The following is a 24,834-nucleotide window of genomic DNA, read 5'->3' on the forward strand; positions in this document are numbered from 1 at the left end:
AGTTTGCCTTTTCAACCTTGTAAAGTTGTAAGTTGTGATAACGTTCAGTCATTGACTATTTGGCTGATTCCCCTTTGGAAAACAATATACTATAAAATTAATGGTTGGACTTTAGTGAGCACTCCCTAGTCATAATTTAGAATCTCCTAGGTTAAACTGTGTTTTGTCCATTTCAGATGCTACCCTTGGGGCATGTGATAGTGTGGGTACAACTTGAAGCACCTCCTGCCTCCTTATATATTACACATTAATTTCAACTTGTTAATGCCTCTAGTTTTTGTGTTGTGAATGGAATGGGACTCTCTTATTATGGCAATGTACAGTCCAATGTCCATCTATTTTAGAACAGATTAAAATTATCAAGCAGGCTAAAGTTAATTTGTAACTCACAAGTAAGAAATCTTAAAAGTCTCAGCACAAAGTGTGATATTTATTTAAACTGTGAGTACAGGGTCTACCTACAATTTAGGATCTAAAGATCCTTCCCAAAGCCATAAGGATTTCTTCAGACTCGGTTGGTGCCAGTTGGAAAAGCAGTTTTTTTCATATTAAGGAATATGAATCTCATTTAAGTGCATCTAAAGGGAGAGAGTACAGTACATTTGATGTAGAAACTGTAAAATTAGGCCTACTCCTTCTTTCTTGCAATTTTCAACACAAAGCAAGCTCCTAATAAAACATCCAGGTAGGAGTATAGGTTACTGCTGTATCATACAAACAGTAAAAGGAAAAGAGAATCTGGAACATCAGTGATCATATTTTCAAAGTATTGAGCAGTGACTATCTTCCTAATAAGGATAAAAAGGATTATACGGTTTACTGGTCAGGTCATTAACCCCATGAAAGAATGGGTCTGTTATTTGAAAAATGAGGGAAAAAATTTCCCCCTGCATTTTCAGGCAAATTTGCCTTTAACTTTTTTTTTTTTTTAAGATTTTATTTATTTATTCACGAGAGACATAGAGAGAGAGGCAGAGACATAGGCAGAGAGAGAAGCAGGCCCCATGCAGGGAGCCCAATACAGGACTCCATCCTGGGACTGCAGGATCACTCCCTGGGCAGAAGGCAGATGCTCAACCGCTGAGCCATCCAGGCATCCCTGCTTTTAACTTTTAGGGTAGAAAAAAAGCATGATAATTTTAAATATTTAACGAGCAATAACCGCATTTCATGGTATTTTTCTGGGAAGAATAGATGAAGAGTTTTCACAGTGCCTAAATTACTTATCAGATAAACTAAGTTTTATTGTACTAGGGTAGGAACCCAGTGGTGAGCAGCAATATGTGGCTGATTTGGGTGAACTTTTACATATATAAGTAGTAACTATAAAACTGTGCTACGGTGCACTGATAGCAAACAATCAACATGCTCTAGGCATATATACGACCCAACGTAAACTAGGTGTTGTGGACTGAATTTTGTTCCCACAAATTCGTATGTTGAAACCCTAACCCCTAGTATCTCAGAATGTGACTGTATTTGGTTAAAGAGGTAGTGTTAGGTTAGTGTTTGCTTCAGCAGCACATATACTAACACTGGAATGATATGAAGAAGATTAACATGACACACTAATTCATGAAGGGATCCACATTAAAAAAAAAAAAAAGGTAATTCGGTTAAAATGAGGCCTTTAGGATGAGTCTCAATCTAATCGGACTAGTGTTCCTACAGGAAGGGATTAGGACACACAGTGAGATGCCAGGGGTACCACACACAGAGGGACAACTGTGTGAAGCAGCAAGGGAGCAGTATCTGTAAACGAAGGAGAGATGTGCAGCAGAAACCAACCCTGTGGACACTCTGATCATGGACTTCCAACATCCACAGCTGAGAGAAAATAAGCTTCTGTTGTTTGAACCACCCTGGCTGTGGTATTTTGTTCTGGCAGCCGTAGCAAAATAATACATCAAGGACTAGGGAAGGCATCCTGGAGAAAGAGGTGGCTAGGTTGAGAGGACCGTAGAAAGACCATTTTAGAAAAAAACCCAAACCAAAATGAGCGCCTAGGTGGTTCAGTCAGTGAAGCGTCGTCTGCCTTCAGCTCAGGTCCTGATCCTAGGGTTGGGCTCTCTGCACAGCAGGGAGTCTGCTCTCCCTCTTTCTTCGCCCCTCCCTCCTGCTCATTCTCTCTCTTTCTCCCTTTCTCAAATGAATAAAGAAAATATTAACAAACAAAAACAGAAAAAAAAAAAAACAGCTTGTGTGAAGGCCTGGACGTGAGAGAGATCAGGATTGTTTCCAGTGGCTTGAAATATGTTAAGTATAGCCTGGGGCATAATATGCAAGTGAGGAGGGCAAAAAAGAGGGAAGGATCATGGATGTTAGTCATTTTGGGCGTCTCACAGCTGAATACCCTTTCCATTTTGCACTTCCTCCAAAATCAGGAAGAAGAAGCTCAAAGGGAGCAGAGACCCTGTCTTTGAGCTCCTGATACCTGGTGTTCTGAGCCAATGCCAGTCAGCTCATGTTCCCAGCTGGGACTTTTTGACTCTGGATGGAGGAAAAGGAAGGGCAGGATGGTTAGAAATAATTCACGGTGCTTAGAACCCAGTGTCCAGTGATAAGGCAGACCATGTCAGAAAACAGCAGAATACAGCTATGTGTCATCAAGGGTCCAAGATGGCAGGAATCAAGCGGAGAGCAAATACTAAGGTATCAAGATGACACATCCCTACAGCAGCAGACTCAGTAAGGTGACCAATTTATCCTGGTTTGCCCAGGGTTTTCCTGGTTTTATGATTGAAAATCCAACATCCTGAAGATTCCCTCAGTTCTGAGCAAACTTTGAGGGTTGCTCTCCATGATTTAGGCAGGTTATTCCTCTGATTTGATTTTGTCTGTGCCTTACCTCCCTGAGTTTCTTTTGTTTTCCAAGCCTTATTCCTTAGCCTCTCTGACAAAACTGTAAGTTACCTGATATCTCTCTTAAGAATTCCTTTTCTGATAAAGTTAGCATGAATTAGTTTTTCTTGGCTGCAGCAAAGAATCCTGAGTACTAAGACTGTGAAGGGCCTCATAAGCCATGTTCTGAGCTTAGACTTTGTCTGGAGGTCAAAGTAGAGTGGGGAAAGAGGGCACAAAAAGGTTCTAAGCAGGGAATACTGTGATCAGATATTCACATAAGGATCATAACTTTGACTACAGTGTGGCAATAAATTGAACGAGAGCAATATAGAAGAGTAAAGAAAAAGCAGTGAGAAAAATTAGGAAGTTATGGTAGCCAGACAGATGAGAGAAGATGGTTGCCCAGATGCTGTAGGTAGTAGGGAGATGGAGAGGGGAGGAATGACTGGAGACAAATGTAGCAGGCAAGATAGAATCATTGATGGATGACAGACAATCTCTATTGACAGACCTTTAGGAGCACTGACCCAGCAACTGTAAGAGCATCAAGCTATTGTCAAAAACCAGACTGAATATACTTATTCTCCACTACCTTCCACTGAATAAATGTCCACAAGGCTGGTGCCCACTTGCTCCTGGCTGCCAGCCACTGCTGATGACCTGCAACCACCATCAACAGCTGACCATGCAGAAAGGAAACACTGCATCTCTCTTTCAGTCTCGAGCAGAATTATGCTAGGACTATGTGCCCAAGCCCTCGCAGAGAGTGTCCAATCTAAATCCATCCCCTTTCACGTTCCTGTTGTCCTTGGTCACTACCCAGAGAACAAGTCGTCCCTGTCAGTGGTCATACTCTGGTCCAAGCCTTCCCTAGTCCACTGGAATTTTCGTTCTGTGATTGATGGTTTCCCCCACATCTTCAAGTCTTTCCCCAGTGCTCTCCCACCTCTCTGCTTTCATGGGGAAAACTGGCTGTCCTCCAAGGACAATGCTTCCCATGAAGACCTCTCTGGTTACTCTCTCACTGCTCACAGAACTCAGAGGCAGGAAGTAGGGTTAGTAGCTTCTTTTGACTTCCCCACACTGCTTCCAGACCACTGGTTACTCCCCACCCTCTTGCAAACCTTCTGTGGCTGTGAATCTTGAGCCATCTGGTATACCTTTTTTCAAACATCTCCCAACTTTCTCCTTGCTCTCCTTCAATTTTTTTGCCACCTGTCTCAGTATACCTTATTCCAGTGAATTCAACTCTGGACTTCTAGTTCCAAATGAATTCCTCCGGATCACACCTATCATCAAATCCTGGACCTTGTGACCATCTGAAAGCTGTACTGCTTCCATCATCATTCATTCAGAAGGACTACTCTCTAATCTTTTGAAATAACCCTATTCCAGTTGTTCCTCTGATCTCATCAGCACTTCTAACCTGATTCCTCTACTTTCTTCCTATTCATTAGATCCCTTTAATTCAGTTCCCCTTTTATTTATATTAAATTTCATTTCTTTTTTTTTTTTAATTTTTATTTATTTATGATAGTCACACAGAGAGAGAGAGAGGCAGAGACACAGGCAGAGGGAGAAGCAGGCTCCATGCACCGGGAGCCCAACGTGGGACTCGATCCCGGGTCCCCAGGATCGGGCCCTGGGCCAAAGTCAGGCGCCAAACCGCTGCGCCACCCAGGGATCCCTAAATTTCATTTCTACCATTAAAACTCTTTTTTCGCTTCTGCTCTCTTTGCAACTACCTAACAAATTCCAACCCTGGATGGAATCCACTATTGCCTTCTTTATGTCTCTACTTAGTGAAGTAAATACAATCCAGTCAAGAAAATGGGACAGGAAAGTACCAGACAATAGGGGAGACGAGCATCGCTACCTATTCATGATCATCAGTATCAACTGAACCCACACACTTACTAAGAAATGTTACTGTATTTCTCTAGTTAGTGTGTTCTCTTCTCTGCCAATTCTATACCTTCTCCACCTTTTGCAAACCTTGGAATCCCCCACAGTCCTCTCAAAATCAGCTATCTCTCCTGCATCCTCAACCACTTTCTACTGGATTATTTCCATCAGCATTCAGGCATGCTCTAGTATCTTCCATCTTAAAAAACAGACCAACAAAAACTCTACTTGGACTCCCAAACCCCATGCCATCTACTACTGCTTTGTCTCTTTCCATTAATAGCCAGGCTTCCTGAGACCCAATATCCAGTCTCTGTTTCATCACCAATTGCCAATAAATGTGGTAGAGTCTTCTGTATCACCATTCAGTGAAAGGACTCTAGCTAAGCCAATGATGACTTCCATATTGCCAAGTACAACTTACTTGATCTCTTATCCACATGCACCATCATTGTCCATTCGTTTGACAGTTTCTTCCTTTAGCTTCCTCTATTTTCATTTTCCTTGTTTTGCTTCAATATATCAGGCTATTAATGAGAATCATTAAGGGATCCTCTACAAAGCATTTAATTTTTTCCTGATTTTTATTTAAATTCTAGTTAGTTCAAAAAGGGTGTTGTCTGTGTTCTCCTCTAGGATTTTGATGGAATCTTGTCTCACATTTAGATCTTTCATCCATTTTGAGTTTATCTTTGTGTATGGTACAAGAGAGTGGTCTAGTTTCGTTCTTCTGCATGTGGATGTCCAATTTTCCCAGCACCATTTATTGAAGAGACTGTATTTTTTCCAGTGGATAGTCTTTCCTCCTTTGTCGAATATTAGTTGACCATAAAGTTGAGGGTCCACTTCTGGATTCTCTATTCTGTTCCATTGATCTATGTGTCTGTTTTTGTGCCAGTACCACACTGTCTTGATGACCACAGCTTTGTAGTACAACCTGAAATCTGGCATTGTGATGCCCCCAGCTATAGTTTTCTTTTTTAATATTCCCCTGGCTATTGGGGGTCTTTTCTGATTCCACACAAATCTTAAAATAATTTGTTCCAACTCTCTGAAGAAAGTCCATGGTATTTTGATAGGGATTGCATTAAACGTGTAAATTGCCCTAGGTAACATTGACATTTTCACAATATTAATTCTGCCAATCCATGAGCATGGAATATTTTTCCATCTTTTTGTGTCTTCCTCAATTTCTTTCAGAAGTGTTCTGTAGTTTTTAGGGTATAGATCCTTTACCTCTTTGGTTAGGTTTATTCCTAGGTATCTTATGCTTTTGGGTGCAAATGGGATTGACTCCTTAATTTCTCTTTCTTCAGTCTCATTGTTAGTGTATAGAAATGCCACTGACTTCTGGGCATTGATTTTGTATCCTGCCACACTGCCAATTACTGTATGAGTTCTAGCAATCTTGGGGTGGAGTCTTTTGGGTTTTCTATGTAGAGTATCATGTCATCTGTGAAGAGGGAGAGTTTGACTTCTTCTTTGCCAATTTGAATGCCTTTTATTTCTTTTTGAACTTGGCCACAGTAACTTCTTGCAAGATACATCCATGAAGGCAAGAGAAACAAAAGCAAAAAAGAACTATTGGGACTTCATCAAGATAAGAAGCTTTTGCACAGCAAAAGATACAGTCAACAAAACTCAAAGACAACCTACAGAATGGGAGAAGATATTTGCAAAAGACCTATCAGATAAAGGGCTAGTATCCAAGATCTATAAAGAACTTATTAAACTCCACAGCAAAGAAACAAACAATCCAATCATGAAATGGGCAAAAGACATGAACAGAAATCTCACAGAGGAAGACACAGACATGGCCAACAAGCACATGAGAAAATGCTCTGCATCACTTGCCATCAGGGAAATACAAATCAAAACCACAATGAGATACCACCTCACACCAGTGAGAATGGGGACAATTAACAAGGCAGGAAACCACAAATGTTGGAGACGATGTGGAGAAAGGGGAACCCTCCTGCACTGTTGGTGGGAATGTGAACTGGTGCAGCCACTATGGAAAACTGTGTGGAGGTTCCTCAAAGAGTTAAAAATAGACCTGCCCTACGACCCAGCAATTGCACTGCTGCGGATTTACCCCAAAGATACAGATGCAATGAAAAGCCAGGACACCTGCACCCCGATGTTTATAGCAGCAATGTCCACAATAGCCAAACTGTGGAAGGAGCCTCGGTGTCCACTGAAAGATGAATGGATAAAGAAGATGTGATTTATGTATACAATGGAATATTACTCAGCCATTCGAAACGTCAAATACCTACCATTTGCTTCCACGTGGATGAAACTGGAGGGTATTATGCTGAGTGAAATAAGTCAATTAGAGAAGGACAAACATTATATGGTCTCATTCATTTGGGGAATATAAAAAATAGTGAAAGGGAATAAAGGGGAAAAGAGAAAAAATGAGTGGGAAATATCAGAAAGGGAGACAGAACATGAGAGACTCCTAACTCTGGGAAATGAACTAGGGGTGGTGGAAGGGGAGGCGAGCGGGGCTGGGGGTGACTGGGTGACGGGCACTGAGGGGGGCACTTGATGGGATGAAAACTGGGTGTTATTCTATATGTTGGCAAATTGAACACCAATAAAAATAAATTTATAAAAATAAATAAATAAATTCTAGTAAGTTAACAGCATGCAATATTGGTTACAGGAGTAGAATTTAGTGATTCATTACTTACACATAACATTCGGTGCTCATCATAACAAGTGCCCTCCTTAATACCCATCACCCACTTAGCCCATCCCCCACCCACCTCCCTTCACCAACCCTTAGTTAGTTCTCTATTGTTAAGAGTATGTTTTTCTCTTTTCCCCTTCCCATATACTCATTTGCTTTGTGTCTTAAATTTCACATATGAGTGAAATCATTTGTCTTTCTCTAACTCATTTTGCTTCGCATAATACACTCTAGCTCCATCAACGTTGTTGCAAATGGCAAGACTTCATTCTTTTGATGGCTGAATAATATTCCATTATGTATATATACGACATCTTCTTGATCCATTCATCAGTCAATGACATTTGTGCTCTTTTCATAGTTTGGCTATTTTTGATCAAAATCTTTAAATGATAAGTTTCTGAGGCTAAGTTCTAGGCTCTCTTTTCTCATCCCACCTACACTCCTCCCCAGTAAGAATCTCACTCACTCCCAGGCTTCAACTTCATCAATTTTGGAAGCCTCTGAATTCCAAATGTATATCTCCAGATGGAATCTCTTCTCTGAGCTTTATATCATTATATACAGTTGCCTACTCAAACATCTCTATTGCACATTTCACAGACATCTGAAATTCAACATGTTCATGTTCAAAATTAAATTTATTCTCTCTCTCAAATCTGCTTCTCCCATAGTGTTCTCGTATTATCTAGTGGCATTAGCTTTCCCCCCATAACTTATGCTAAATGTAAGATTCATGCTTGTTGCTTGCTTCTCATTCACTCCTGCCTTTATATGTTACAAGCCCTGACAATTTATTCAATAAATAATTATTGAGAGCCAACTATTTTCAGGCACTTCCCTAGGCACTAGGGTATAGTCTACAACAAAAAAGACAAAATTTCTGTTCTCTGTGGAGCTTTTTACTTTTTAAAGATTTTTTTATTTATTTGAGAGAGAGAGAGAGAGCACAAGTGTGGAGAAGGGCAGTGGGAGAGGGTGAAGCAGATTCCTGCTGGGAGCCAATGTGAGCTTCAATCCCTCAGGATCATGACTTGAGCCAAAGGCAGATGCTTAACCGACTGAGCTACCCAGGCACCCTTTCTGTGGTGCTTTTGAGAAATACAAGCTATGTGACCCCAACATTTTGTCTGGCAATATGAGTATGCTCAATAAGTGGTAGCTGCATTACAATATTTAAAATGAAGGAGATGATTGACCACTCTCTAGGTAAGGAACTGTATCATGCTTAAAGAGCAACCAAGCATAAAGGAACTTGAACTCATTTTCAAAAAATTTTTTTTCTGAGAGAACTAGAAATTTATAGCTTGGAAACCTAAAAAGATAACAAAAATTGTCTTATATATTGAAGTGCAACAACTTGAGAGAAGAGCTGTACACTGTTCCCTAATTAATTCAACAAATATATAATAAACACATGCTTTAAGCTAGGCATTATAGCTAGATACTATCAAAAATTGTGTAAGGATTTACCCTCTTTCCACGCTAACAATCTAACACAGTTTCATAAATGCTTGCAGAAAGTACTGGATCAGAGCCAAAGGACTTTATTCTTCACAGTACAGTAAGCAGCCTGAGCTTCAGTTCTTCTTGCCTCCCAAGTCCCATGATGGTAGCCCAGGTGGATGCTGCACATGCAATGGGTTTGTGTCACAGCTGAGGAACCCTGAACTTAAGAACTTCAATCTTTTATAACCGACTGCAGGCCAAAGTGCCCAGCCTTTGCATCAGAGAGACATTATCTTTAGGACAGCAACACACCTGCCTTTGCAACCATCTCAATGTCCCAAAACTCTTCCTGTACAAACATCCTTGAGTAGTTCTATTGGTCAGAGTTCTCCACAGAAAGAGAACCAAAAGAAGGCATATATTAAGATTTATTTTAAGGAATTGGCTCATGCAATTGTGGTATGGCCAAATCCAAAATATGCAGGGCAGGACAGCAGGCTGGAGACCTAGGGAAGAATTGATATGGCAGCTGGGGACTGAAGGCAGTCTGGAGGGAGAATTCCATCCTCTTCCAGGGACATCAGTCTCTTCTCATAAGTCTTTCAATGGATTGGATGAGGCCCACCCACACTATATAGGGTAATCTGCTGTGCTCAAAATCTTAACTGTTACTCATTTCCTAAAAAATCCTCACAGCAACATCTGTACTAGTGTTTGACAAAAAACTAGGTACTAGAGACTAGTTTAGTTGCCTTAACCACAGTAGTCCCGAGATTCATTAAAAAAATGGTCTCTCCTTACTGTACATCATTTTTCCCTCAAGATAACCTTGTGAATAATTAAAATACTATATTGACATACATAAAATGTATTGCTAAAAATGTAGTCTAACATACACTTAATGTTTGAAACTCATTTACTAGTATCTAGACTTCCCATGCATAACCCCCATTAATCTTCAAAATTTAAAACAAACTTTAATGATATTAAACAATTATGAATTTCTCATTCATACTGCGCCTTTATTTTTAGTATGAACCTGGTTCTAGGTGCTTGGGACACAAACTTTCAGTTCTGCCCTTTAAGGCTCACACCAGACAAGATTACCTTGAGAACCTGCATAAGGTGTATACAGGATGCTATGGAAACACCTGCACACGAGGAAGGAGAGAAGCCGGTGCCTCTGAGACAGGATCTCACTTAAGCCACTTTACAGGGTGACGAAGGACAGTCAATGACTGCACGACTCGGTTTCTCAGCTCACATCAATGTGGCGGCTACAGGAGATATTTTATAATCCAGTATCATTTCTGAGTAATCCTTCTGGCAGATTTCATCAGGATTTACAAACTGTTGGGTTCTTTCCTTCACACTCCAAACAAAGGCCATCGCACCGGGTATCCTCACCTTCACCCTAGTCCCGCTCGGGGCGGCCCCGCCCCTTTCTCCCTGGCCCCGCCCCCGCGGGCCCCGCCCCCGCCCGGATGCCCTCCTCTCTGGCTCCGCCCCCACCGGGCCCCGCCCCCTCCCGGCCGCCCTCCTCTCTGGCCTCGCCCCCGCCCGGGTCTGGCGCGGAGGACTGTGGGAGCCGTTTGCTTGGATTCCGCGCGTGGCAACAACTCGGGCGCAGCGCTCGGGCCTAGGCGGGCTCTTAGTAGATTCTCGAGAAAGCCGCGTCGTTCCCCGGCTGACTCGCGGTCGTCTTGCTCCCCTCACCGCGAGGTAGGAGAAGGGCCCGGGCCGAGGAGCGCCTGAGCCGCGGCTGGCGGTGGTGGGAGGCCGGGCCCTGGCGGCACGCCCCCGAGGCTTCTCGGCGCTCAGCTCCGCGCGGGGCGGGGCGGGGCTGGCTCGCGGGGCGCGGGGCCTCCCCGGCGGCGCCTTCCTCCGCCCCGCCCGGCTGCCCGGCTGCCCGGCTGCCCGGCTGCCCGGCTGCCCGGCTGCGCGGCCTGCCCGCCCCGCCCGCCCCGCCCGCCCCGGCCCCTCCCACCCCCCGCCCCTCGCCCCTCGCCCCTCGGGACCGGTTGCTGCTGCTGTCCGCGGGGCGGCGCACCGGCCGGCGGTCCCACAGCGGTCCCACAGCGGTCCCACAGCGGTCCCACAGCGGTCCCACAGCGGCCCCGCTCCGCTGGCAGGCTCGACCCACAGGGGACCTTTCCGCCAGCCTTTGCGTGTCGTAGCAGATACAGGTCACATTCATCCTTAGTTTTTTGTTATGTAAACCTTTTGAAGATTTCCAGTAAAACATTTAATTTGTGAATTAGGAGAGGACACCGCAGAGGCCGTAAACCTGTGCTTAGTCTCACAAAGATGAAGGAGTATTGTTTTTCCAAGATTCTTTCTAGGGCTAAAGTTCCACTTTTCCTTTTACCAAGTGGGTTTTCTGGTTGTGAGCTTCTGAGGAACTACAGTGGGCATCTTGGATGTGGACTATCCGCCATAGTCTGTGGGAGAGTATCATAAAGGCGACTTTTACATTTTTTTTAAAAAGGTGTTATCGGCATTTGATTTATATTGTAGTATTATCCCCAGGTTGTTTCAACATGAGTGGCATTCTAGGTGCACAAACTGCTTTTGATGGCTTGGGGAATCCAGAAAACCGAAGTTGTATTTGTTCTGCTACCCGTACTTCACCTCCCCTGGCCTTACTTTCTACATCTTTTAAATTAATTTGCTCACTATATGTCTGTTCAGCAAAAGTCTCGGATGTAAACTAATTCCACTGTGCTTGCAACCCAGCAGGAAGGATATCTAGTTCTAAAAGTTGCTTGTTTTCATGACGTGCATGTAAGCTGAGCGGACGGAAATAGGGCTCATACTTAGAAGGTTCTTGGTTAGCAAAAACCCTCACGGTGGGGTTCTCAGACCAGCATCATCAGCAACACTTGGGAACTTGTTGGGAATGCACACTGTGAGGGCCGAGGGGTGATCATGACTCCCATCAGGACCTAATGAGTCACAGACTCTGCTGCTGGGGGAGTAACAATCTGTATTTTAGCAATCCCCGAGGTTTCCTATGCATGCTAAAGTTTGAGAACCACTAGCTTAGCATTTTCTGAGCTAATGTTTTAAAGATATTTTCTATATCTTATATGAATGACTTATTTTTTAAATTTTTTATTTCTTGTAGTTGACATACACCTTATGTGAGTTTCTAGTGTGCAAGATAGTGATTTGAAATTTATGTACATTCCAAAATGATCGCAATAAATCTAGTTACCATCTGTCACCAAAGTTACTACAATATTTTTTTTAAGATCTTTTTTTTTTTAATTTTTATTTATTTATGATAGTCACACAGAGAGAGAGAGGGGCAGAGACACAGGCAGAGGGAGAAGCAGGCTCCATGCACCAGGAGCCCGACGTGGGATTCGATCCCAGGTCTCCAGGATCGCGCCCTGGGCCAAAGGCAGGCGCCAAACCGCTGCGCCACCCAGGGATCCCTACAATATTATGACTATAATCTCTTTGCTATAATTTACATCCCCATGACTTATTTTATAGCTGAGAGTTTGTGTACAAGTGACTTTTAATACCATTAGTGGTATTTGTTTTTTTTTTTTTTTCCATTAGTGGTATTTGAAGTGAACGTTTCTACCTGATTGACATTTTCTTTCATAGTAGTGAGTTTTCATCTCTAAAAAGTAATGAAAGGTTAACTTAAAAGACCTAAATGTAAGGGCTAAAGCTATAAAGCTCTTAAAAGAAAACAGGTGTAAATCTTCTTGAGGTTAGGCAGTGGGTTTTTTTTGATGTAACACTAAAAGCACAAGCAACCAAGGAAAAAAATGGGTAAATTGTGCATCATCAAAATTCAAAGGATACTTCAAAGAATACTATCAAGAAAATGAAAGGACAGTGCATAGAATGGGATAAAAAAATATTAATGTATAAAGAATATTTGTAACTCAGGTAAAACAAATAACCCAGGTTTTAAAAAATGGGTGAAGCATCTTAACGACATTTCTCCAAAGACATACAAGATATCAATAAGCATAGAAGATGCTCAACATCATTAGTCGTCAAGGAAATGCAAATCAAAACCACAAAGATACCGTTAAATGCCCATTAGAATAGCTATCATAAAAAAAGAGGGACAATGACCGGTTGGTTAGGACATGGAGAAATTGGAATCTTCATGCATTGCTGGTGGAATGTAAAATGTGCAGCCACTTTGGAATCTAGGAGCTCCTCCAAGAATTAAATGTAGAGTTGCCGTATGACCCAACAATGTCGTTCCTAGTCTACACTCAATAGAATTGAAAATTTATGTCCACACTAAATCTCCACCAATGTTTGTAGCAGCTTCAGTATTAATAACCATAGAGTGAAACAACCCAAATGTTTATTAACTAATAAATAGATAAAATATAATTCAATCATAAAAAGGAATGAAGTACTGATGCATGCTACAACATGGATGAACCTTGAAAACATTATGTTAAATGAAAGAAACCAGACATAAACAGCTATGTATTGGATAATTCCATTTGATTGGTAAAAAAAAATTTTGATTGATGATTCCATATGAAATGTCCAGAATTGGCAAATCCATAGAGACAAAGTAGATTAGTGCTATAGGCTGGGAGGAGGGACTAATGAAGAATGACAGCTAACAGGCTCCCAGAGTATAGAGTGATGAAAACGTTCTGGAATTAGATAGTGGTGGTGGTTGCACAACCTTGTGAATATACTAAAAACCACTGAAATATATACCTTAAAAAGGTAAAATTTATTGTATGTAAATTATACAAAAAATTAATAATTTTATGTCACATTTAAAAAAAATTTTAATGGTTACAAGTAGCTACATATGTTTGGCGTTATACTGAGCATTAAGATTAGGCTGAAATTTTTGATGGAATTTACTGGCACACTTAAAATTGTACAGGCTTTAAAGAAAATAAGTATTTTAAGGTAAAGTAGTTCAATACTACATTTCTTGGTTAGCTAGCCTGCCTTCCCCCAAATTGCCTAAAATATTTCTCCATTTGAATGATTCCTTGTCTGAGAATTCTTCCAGAATTCTTGAGTAATTACTACATCTACAGTACTACATCTACAGTATATGTATACAGTAATTATAATTCCTCCACACTTCTATTTTACTTTGCTCTGACATCTGTTTTATTCTGTCTTGCATTTTTTCTTTCAACACTTTATTGTGAAAATTTTCAGATGTACAGTAAAGCTTAAAGAATTATTTTTAAAGATTCATTTATTTATTCATAAGAGACAGAGAGAGAGAGAGGGAGAGAGAGAAGCAGAGGGAGAAGCAGGCTCCATGCAGGGAGCCTGATGTGGGATTTGATTCCGGGACTCCAGAATCACGCCCTGGGCCAAAGGCAGGCACTTAACCCCTGAGCCACCCAGGGATCCCCAAGCTTACAGAATTTTACAGTGAACATCATAACTGTTACATAGATTCTACCATTAACATTTTTCTATACTTTATCCCAAACCTATTCATTATTTCCATGTTATTTTTATGCACATCAAACTACATTACAGATATTAAGCTTTCCCTTAAATATTTAAGTATGCATATTAATTGTAGTTTGAATTTTTTTTAAATTTTTTTTCTGTTAAGAAAAAATGTATAATGAAAAGAAAAATTTCAAGTATGCATTTATTGAGTTTTTGCAAGTGTATACCAGTATAACTCAAACCCCTAACAGGATATAGAATACTTATCACCCTAGAAAATTCTATAATCATGCACTTTTCCATTCAATCTCTAGTCTCCATACCTAAAAAGCAACCACTGTTCTGATTGTTTTCTACAATAGTTTTGCCTGTCCTATAATTTTAAATTAATGAAACCATACATAAGGTACTGTTTTGTGAGGCTTCTTTCACTCAACATAATTCTTCCATATTATATTTGTTATCAGTGCATTATTTTTTATTGCTGAATAATACTTCATTGCATAAATATGCTGCATTTTGGTTATCCATTCTGTTGATGGGCACCTGGCCTGTTCCTAGTTTTCGACTATTAAGAACAAAGCTCCTATGAATATTTGCATATTAATATTTTTATGGACCTCTGTTTTCATTTCCTTCAGGTAAGTACTTTGGGATGGAATTGTGGGGTCATAAGAAAGAAATGTTAATTTTATGAAACTACCACACTTTTTTTTCCAAAATTGTGCTGTGTTACACCCCCAAAAACAATGTATGACTGTTTAGATTACTCCATATCTTTGCTGACCTATTATGTTGTTGGTTTTTTAAGTTTAGCCATTGTGGCAGGTATGTAGTGGTTTCTTCATTGCATTATAATTTACATACCTTCTTCTTTCTGCACTTGATACTAAGTTCTTTGAAAATAAGGGCAACCAACTGTACTCCTTTAGTGCCTGTCACTGGCCTTTTAATGTAATAAGTATGGAATAAATGTGAAATGAGAGCAACAAATGCATGTTTTAACACCTAGTTTTGAGAATTTGATGTGAAAAAAATTTCAAGTCATAAAAATATGTAGCAATAAATTTGACCAGAAAGGTTTTAAGTAGTTATATTTTATTTCAGTTATGAATTATTTCATATATCAGGAATGTATTTACACTGCCGATTTTTCATAGGTACAAATGATGCAAAATGTACACCTGGCTCCAGAGACAGATGAAGATGATCTTTATTCTGGTTATAATGACTACAATCCAACCTATGATATTGAGGTAAAAAAAAAAAATCTGTTTTTTATGTTGGTCTTTATGAAAACTTTGGATTTGAGTATTCTGCTTTATTATGCTTTAGATTAAATAAACTGGTTAAAAGCCTAGAAAAGTGCTATTACTGAATTCTGTACTACCTTCTAATAATACTAATTGCAGCAAAAGGGGAAACCATGAAAAAGTTACATAAACAAATTAGGATCAATTATATACTTGTCTTTTCCAGCACTAGCTATCTGAATGTGTAAGTAAAAAGAAATCATTTAAAGTATCTAAAACCAGTTTTCTTAAGTGCTCTGATTTTGAATGTTATATAGTGATTTTTTAATTAAATTATATGAGTCTTTTATAGAAAACTTAAACAGAAATAAGTGTCAAGAAAAATTATATCACAGAAACTGTCACCATCCAGAGATAAATGTTAACTAACATATAATGCTTATCTCACCAAATATTTCTCTATACAATTTATTTGTGTCTCTATATATTTTTGGATGAAATGGTATCATTCTGTGTGTATTGTTTTGTAACCTGCTTTTTGTCCTATATAAATATTTAAATTCATGTCAGTAATTATTTATCTACTTAGTATTTAATGGGATAGTAAACTAAAAGATGAAATTGTTATTAAGACAAATATTTGAACTTTTAAAAAGAAATTCGAATGTTTTCAAAAACATTTGTTTTTTGTAAATCTGTTTATATCATTGTGAGAGTTAGAGTTTCTACACCGTTAAACAAAACTTTTTTATAAAGTTATCTTGAATTAGTGCCTGAAAAAAGTAAGGGTGAAGCATATGGTTGTTAATTTTTTTGCTAGTATATTGTAATCAAATGCTAGCTTTTATAGGACTTTATATGAAGTTAGGAAATATTATTCTATTCTAGAGTTTTTCATATAGCTTTTAGTCATTTTTCATTTTTTTTTCCTCTGGAGAAAAATGGTAGTCTGTGAATGTGAGACCTAGAAACAAAACAAGGAAATATTACAGAAACTGTTTATTCTATGTGAAATAAGAATCTAAGAGAGATGATCATTTACAGAAAATTTGAAGAATACAGAAGTTTGAAGAAAAACAATGTAAGTCCTGTCACCCAAAGATCACCTATATTAAGTATATATCACCTGACATTTTGCTATCTTTTAATATACACAAGTGTTTGTTTCTCTCCTTGTATACACTGTGTATACACAGATATTATATAGACTTCTTTTTAAAAACCTATATTGAAACATAGATGTTTTCCTAAGTTTGCATAAATTTTGGAAACCACTGAACTCTTGCCTTTTTTCTGGGTTTTGAAAGTTTTAAGTATAAAAAATGTACACGCTCACTATTGAAAACAAAATAATCCCATCGCTCCAAATAATTAGTTAACATTTTGTTGCTTTCTTTCCTTCATGCATACATACAGTTTTTTTGTGTTTTTTTTGCACATTTGGAATTGAACTAGCATTTATTTACTTTTTTACATTTAACTACATCATAAGCAATGTCTCATGATACTAAAAATTTAAATACACTTGACCCTTGAACAACATGGGGTTTAGGGATACCGACCCACCTCCTCCTTCCCCCCATGCAGTCAAAATTCCACATATAACTTTTGATTTCCCCTAAACATAATTACTAATAACCCACTGTTGACCAGAAGCCTTACTGATAACATCATCAAGTAACACATATTTTGTATGTTATATATACATCATATACTGAATTCTTAACAATAATTTATTTCTCTTAATTTTTTCAGTATTTTTAGGCTTGATGGTTTGCGAGGTTTTTTCAAATTGTCACAAATCTCAAAACATTTCCCAATATATTTATTGGGAGAAAAAATCCATGTGTAAGTAGACCCATGCAGTCCAAACTGAATGTTATTCAAGGTCAACTGTATAATTTTAATTGCTGCATTTTACTGAATAGTTGATTAGAACTATTTTTAGATCCTAAGATATTTAATCAACTATAGTTGATTAGAACTATTTTTAGATCCTAAGATATTTATTTCCAGTCTTCTGCTGTTGTAAATAACAACTGTGAACAATTTTATGCATAAATGACTTTCTGTATTTTGAGCAAACATTTCCTTGACTAGAGTCCCAGAAGTGGAATTAATAGATCATGAATATGATCACTTTCAAAGAACCAGAGAAACTTCCTAATTTCTCAGATCATCAATGTGGCTTCACTGTTTAATTCAAAGAGAATATTCAGAATGTCAGACATGGAAAAAAATAGTAAAGTAAAAGGACACTTGGTTTACCCATGGTTTTCTTATATCTTAATTAATTAAAATAATAAAAAACTTAATTTATAAATGAATTAATTGAAATAGTTTCTAAGATGTTCATAGATTATGCAAATTGCTGATAAAATCATAAAGAAAAATTACAAAAGTTTGTTCGTGTGGTATTTGTAATTAGAGAGTTTGTTGACAATTTTTAGTTGTCATTTAGTTAGAATTCATTCAGCTGATTAATCAAATTTTATTTATTGTTTAGGAATATTAGAAGCCTCCCTTTTCCTAAGGGATCTGCTAGAGTAGGATAATTAATTATGCTAAAGGTTGCCTTTGGCTTTATACTTCATATGAAAATTGCCTAGTTTCCATAACTAACTGAGAATTGTGTACTCATTAATTTTGTGTAGTTGATATGGAAGGTCATAAGGATTATTTAAGGTAAAAATTAAGGAATGATTGGACATAATAAAATCATGTTTAAAGTGCATTTTATTAACATCCTGGTTACATAAACATTTTACTTTATTTGCAGAGGTTTTAAAAGTTAATTGATAGTGGCTCTTTTAACTTATTGTTTGTATTTTTTTTTTCTTTAACAATCAGAAAGTATGTTTTTGTGGGAAGTAGACTGACATAAACTAGAGGCAAGTTTGACAATTGCCCGTGACATGTATGTGAGGGGTTAGAGCCAGAGTTTGTATTGGTGAAGGACTAGGAAATAAAGGCTGTTTGGAAGGTTGGGGTTGGCAAGACTGGGTGCTTTTGAGAGAGTGTAAAAATGGCATTTGTGATGGAAACCCAGGAACATTTGTACTTTGCTTTTATGCTACTTTCCTCATCTTTCCTGATAAAGAATATGAATACACACAGGAATCAGCAAAGCATAATAACATCTTACTTCAACTGAGGCTTTGGTTCCAAGTGGGACAGCAGATTGGACCCTGTGAATCATTCTCTTTGCTCAGCTCCATTCTGAATTCCATACTTGACGTCTCCAGCAAAATAAAATGACCTAAGGTTTTTCAAGATGGGGCTATAAACCATGGTCCCAGCATATAGAGGAAGAGAGGGTGGGAGAGGAAGAAATGTGGTTCTCTGCTCTTACTGCTCTAGCTATTTGGAAGAAAGAAACAGAAGAAAGGCCATGTCCTTCTGTACTTGATCTTGTAACCAGGGATAATAGTACTATGCATTTAAACAGTGGTCAATAAAATATCCTTACAGTTGATCAACATTACCAGTACTCCTCTTCCTAGACAAGGAAGGAGCCTTGATATTTGGGTAGCATGAAGGGGAGCTTTGAGGACAGCAGTTCTTGAGCCACTACCTGGCTGTCAACACATGGGGTAAGATGAATTATAGAGGATCATGAATACCAAACAGAAGACATTGAACTGTTTTTTAATTCTCACATCATGTTGAATGTTAAATTTGCCTTTTCATTTTAGGAATTAGAGAATGACACAGCTTTTCAGCAAGCAGTGAGAACTAGCCATGGCAGAAGACCTCCAGTAAGTAAATTGTTTTTGCTGTGGTGAAAAAACACATAACATAAAATTTGCCATCTTAACCATTTTTATTTATTTAATTTAATTTTTCAATTTCAGTTGTTAAGTGTTATATTAGTTTCGGGTACTCTGTATAGTGAATCAACAATTCCATAATCACTTGGTGCTCATCACAGCAAGTGCCCTCCTTAATCCCCATCACCTATTTCACCTATCCATTCACCCACCTTCCCTCTGGTAACCATTAGTTTATTCTCTATAGCTAAGAGTCTGTTTCTTGATTTGTCTTTCCTTTGTTTGTTTGCTTGTTTCCCTTTGTATAAATTCCACATATGAGTGAAATCAAATGACATTTGTCTTCATCTTACTTCACTTAGCATTATACTCTCTAGCTTCATCCATTTCCTTGAAAATGGCAAGATTTCATTCCTTTTTATGGATAAATAAATAATTTTGTTATATATATAACAGAAAATATATATACATACCATCAATTATATATATATACACATATATATATATACATACATACACATATACATACATATATACATACCACTTTTTCTTTGTCCATTCATCAATTGATGGACACCTGGGCTGTTTCTATAATTTGGCTATTGTAAATGATGCTACTGTAAACATAGGGGTGCATGAATCCCTTTGAATTCGTGTTTTTGTATTCTTTGGGTAAATACTAGTGTAATTGCTGGATCATAGGATAGTTCTATTATTCACTTTTTGAGAAACCTTCATATTGTTTTCCACAGTGGTTATACCAGTTTGCATTCCCACTAACAGTGCAAGAATATTCCTTTTCTCTTCACATCCTTGCCCATGCCTGTTGTTTCTTGTGTTGTTGATTTTAGCCACTCTGACAGGTATGAGGTGGTAGCTCATTGTAGTTTATATTTGCATTTCTCTGATGATAAGTGATGATGAACATCTTTTCATGTGTCTGGGTGTCTTTTTTGGAGAAATGTCTGTTTATGTCTTCTGCCCATTTTTTAAGTAGATTATTTGTTGGATGTTGAGTTTTATAAGTTCTTCATATATTTTGGATGGTAACCCTTTATTGGATAGGTCATTTGCAAATATCTTCTCCCATTCCATAGGTTGCCTTTTGGGTTTTATTAGATTGGTCCTTTGCTGTGCAGAAGCTTTTTATTTTGATGTAGTCCCAAAGTTTATTTTTGCTTTTATTTTCATTGCCTCAGGGGACCAATCTAGAAAAAAGCTGCTATGACCAATCCCAGAGAAATTATTGCTTGTGCTTTCTTCAAGGACGTCTTTGGTTTTTGATCTCACATTTAAATTTTTAACCCATTTTGAGAGTTATTTCTGTGTATGGTGAAAGAAAATACTTCAGTTTCATTCTTTTGCATGCGGCTGTCCTGTTTTTCGAACACCAATTTATTAAGAGATTGTCTTTTTCCCATTAGGTATTCTTTCCTGCTTTGTTGAAGATTAATTGACCATATAGTTGTGAACTCATTTCTGTATTTTCTATTCTTCTGTTCCATTGTCTGTGTGTCTGTTTTTGTGCCGGTATTGTACCAGTTTTGATCACTACAGCTTTGTAATATAACTTAACATCCGAATTGTGGTGCCTCCCACTTTGCCTTTCATATTCAAGATTGCTTTAGCTATTCAACGTCTTTTGTGCTTCCATACTAGTTTTGGGTTGTTTGTTCTTGTTCTGTAAAAAATGCTGTTGGTTTGAAAGGGATTGCATTAAATGTGTAGATTGCTTTGGGTAGTATCGACATTTTAATGATATTTGTTCTTACCATCCATGAGAATGAAATATCTTTCCATTTGTATCCTCTTCAGTTTCTTTCATTAGTGTTTTGTAGTTTTCGGAGTACAGGTCTTTCACCTCTTTGGTTAGATTTATTCCTAGGTATCTTACTATTTTTGGTGCAATTGTAAATGGGATTGATTCCTTAATTTCTCTTTGTACTGCTTCATTATAGAAACGCAACAGATTTCTCTGTTGATTTTGTGTCCTCTGACTTTACTGAACTCGTTTATCAGTTTTACCAGTTTTTTTGGTGGAATTTTTTGGGTTTTCTACATAGAATATCATGTCATCAGCAAATAGTGAAAGTTTTACTTCTTCCTTGCCAATTTGGATGCCTTTTATTTCTTTCTGTTGTTTCATTGCTTATGGCTAAGACTTCCACTACAACGTTTAATAAAAGTTGTGAGAGTGGACATCCCTCTTTTATTCCTGACTGTAGAGGAAAAGCTATCAGTTTTTCTCCATTTAGTATGATGTTAGCTGTGGGTTTTTCATATATGCCCTTTATTATATTGAAGTATGTTGCCTCTAAACCTCCTCTGTTGAGGGTTTTTATCAGGAATGGATGTTGTACTTTGTCAAATGCCTTTTCTGCATCTATCGAAATAGTCACATGGTTTTTAGCCTTCCTCTTATTAACGTAGTATATCACATTGATTGATTTGCAAATATTGAGCCACTCTTGCAGCCTAGGAATAAATCCCACTGATCATAGTCAATAGGTTGTTTAAAATGTATTACTGGATTCAGTCTGCTAGTATTTTGTTGAGAACTTTTACATTTATGTTCCTTAGAGATACTGGCCTGTAGTTCTCTTTGTTGGGTGTTGCCTTTATCTGGTTTTGGTATCAGGATAATGCTGACTTATAGAATAAATTTGGAAGTTTTCCTTTTCAATTTTTTAGAATAGTTTGAGCTTTCATATTTGGTAGAATTTGCCTGTAAGCCATATGGTCCTGGAGTTTTGTTTTTTGGGATATTTTGATTATTGATTCAATTTCTTTGCTTGTTATTGGTCTCTTCAGATTTTCTATTTCTTCCTTTTTAAAGTTTTGGTAACTTAGGAATTTATCCGTTTCTTCTAGGTTGTCCAATTTGTTGGTATATAGTTTTTCATTACATTCTCTTATAACTATATTTCCATACTGTTGTTATTTCTCCTCTCATTTATGACTTTATTGATTGGGATTCCTTCTCTTTTTTCCTTGATAAGCCTGCCTAGAGGTTTATCAATTTTATTAATTTTTTCAAAGAACCAGCAATGGCTTCATTGCTCTATTGTTTTTTTAGTTTCTGTATAATTTATTTATGCTCTGATCTTTATTCCTTCCTTCTGCTAATTGATTCTTTGTTTACATTCTTTTTCTAGCTCCTTTACTGTAAGATTAGGTTGTTCATTTGAGACTTTTCTTCCCTCTTGAGATAGGTCTGTGTTATTCTATACTTCTGTCTTGGAACCACGATTGCTGTATCCCAGAGGTTTTGGGCTCTTGTGTTTTCACTTTCATTTCTTGGCATGTACTTTATTTCTTCCTTATGTCCTTTGACCCATTCATTGTTTAGTAGCATGTTCTTTAACTTCCATGTATTTGTGGTCGTTACAGATTTTTTCTTGTTGACTTCTAGTTTCATAGTGTTGTGGCCTGAAAAGGTGCATGGTATGACATGGGTCTTCTTGAACTGGTCGTGATCTGTTTTGTGGCCTAATATATGATCTATTTTAGAGAATGTTCTATGTGCACTTGAAATAATGTGTATTTGCTGTTTTAGGTTAGAATGTTCTGAATATATCTGTTAAATTATCTGTTCCCATGTGTCATGCAAAGTTGTTATTTCCTTGTTGATTTTCTGTGTAGATTATCTATCCATCAATGTAAGTAAGGTGTTAAAGTCTCATACTGCTATTGTATTATCCATTAGCTTCATGTTGGGTCCATAAATATTTACATAATTGTTATGTCTTCTTGTTGGCTTGTCCCCTTTATTACTATATACTGTCCTTTGTGTCATTACAGTCTTTGTTTTAAAGTCTAGATTGTCTGATATGAGTACCACTACTCTGGCTTTCTTTTAGCATCCATTTGCATAGTAGATGTTTCTCCATTCCCTCACTTTCAGTCTGCAGGTGGCTTTAAGTCTAAAATGAGTCTCTGGTAGGCAGCATATAGATGGGTCTTGTTTTTTTTATCCATTCTGTTACCCTATATCTTTTGATAGGAGTGTTTAGTCCATTTACATTAAAAGTAATGATTGATAGATGTGTATTTTTTGCCATTTTATTGCTTGTTTTGTGGTTGTTTCTGAAGATTTTCTCTGATCCTTTCTTATCAGTCTCTGTTTCATGGCTTGCTGTTTTCTTTAATGATACATTTGGATTTCTTTCTCTTTTCTTTGTATAATTCATTAGTAGTTTTTGATTTGTGGTTACCATTTGGTTTGTATATAGCAGCTTCTGCATATAGTAGTCTATCTTAATGGTCGTTTAAGTTTGAACCCATTCTTTACTCCTGTCCTCCCCACGTTAATATGTTTGAACCCATTTAAGTTTGAACCCATTCTTTACTCCTGTCCTCCCACCAAAATATGGTGTCATATTCTATATCCTTTTACTTTGTGAGTTCCTTGGCTGATTTTTTTATAGAAATATTCATTTTTACTGCCTGTTTCCTACTTTCTTACTGTCGCTTTTGGTCTTTCCTTGCCACGCAGAGAATCTGCTTTAACATTTCTTCCCAGGCTGGTTTAGTGGTCGTGAACTCATTCAGTTTTTGTTTGTCTGGGAAACTCTTAATCTCCCCTCCTATGCTGAATGATAGCCTCCTAGCTGAATGTTAGATAGAGTAATCTGTCTGAAGATTTTTCCCATTTAGCACATGCCCCTCCCTCTGGCTTGGAAAGTGTCTGCTGAAAAATCTCTGGCTAGCTTAATGGATTTTCCCTCATAAGTTACTGCCTTCTTTTGTCTTGCTGCTTTTAATATTTTTTCTTTACCACTATATTTTGCCATTTTAATTATAGCATGTCTTGGTGTTGGTCTACTTTTGTCAATTTTGATGAGGGTTCTCTTTGCCTCCTGGATCTGGATGTCTCTTTTCTTCCCCAGATTAGGGAAGCTTTCAGCTATTATTTCTTCAAATAAGCTTTCTGCCCCCTTTTCTCTCTTTTCTTCTGGGTCTCCTGTAATATGGATGTTATTACATTTGGTGGAGTCATTGAGTCCCTAAGTCTATTCTCACTTTGCAGAATTCTTTTTCTCTCTTTTGTTCATCCTGATTACTCTCCACTGCTCTGTCTTCTAGGTCATTAATTCATTCCTCTGCTTCTTCCAGCCTTTTGTTCCTTCCACCAAGCATGTTTCTCATTTCATTTATTGTACTTTTATCTCTGCTCTGTTATTCTTTATCTTGTGTTAGGGTGTCATTCTACTCTTCTCAAGTCCACTGAGTCTCTTTATGATCATTTCTTTAAATTCTCTATCCAGCATGTTACTTATATCTGTTTTGCTTAGATCTCCTGCTGTGGCCTTCTCCTGTTCTTTCATCTGGAACACATTCCTCTGTCTTCTCATTTTGTCTAAGTCTTTGTGCTTGTTTCTGTGTGTTAGGAAAGTCTTCTTCTTCTATCACGTCTTCTGTTCTTGAGGGTAATGGTGTGTAGTGCCCTGCCATGTAGCTTCCCCTGCTCCCCAGAGCCTGGAGCCTCCGG

The 24,834-nt window shown here is 38.0% G+C and overlaps 1 protein-coding gene across 3 annotated transcripts in view; it reads left to right on the plus strand.

The window, feature by feature from the left end:
- The first annotated feature begins 10,439 nt into the window (after nucleotides 1-10,439).
- Nucleotides 10,440-24,834, plus strand: part of IFT88 (intraflagellar transport 88) — a 131,512-nt gene continuing 117,117 nt past the window's right edge. Inside the window, exons 1-3 of one of the 3 annotated variants that reach the window (XM_041766463.1) lie at nucleotides 10,440-10,618; nucleotides 15,481-15,576; nucleotides 19,269-19,331. In XM_041766463.1, the coding sequence (XP_041622397.1) occupies nucleotides 15,487-15,576; nucleotides 19,269-19,331 (153 nt within the window). In that variant the 5' untranslated portion in view covers nucleotides 10,440-10,618; nucleotides 15,481-15,486. Of the gene's footprint in view, nucleotides 10,619-15,480; nucleotides 15,577-16,480; nucleotides 16,655-19,268; nucleotides 19,332-24,834 lie in introns of those variants that run through there. The other 2 variants (XM_041766462.1, XM_041766461.1) reach the window with 2 other exon arrangements.

Source organism: Vulpes lagopus, chromosome 8 (assembly GCF_018345385.1).
Source record: "Vulpes lagopus strain Blue_001 chromosome 8, ASM1834538v1, whole genome shotgun sequence".
Taxonomy (NCBI): Eukaryota; Metazoa; Chordata; class Mammalia; order Carnivora; family Canidae; genus Vulpes; species Vulpes lagopus.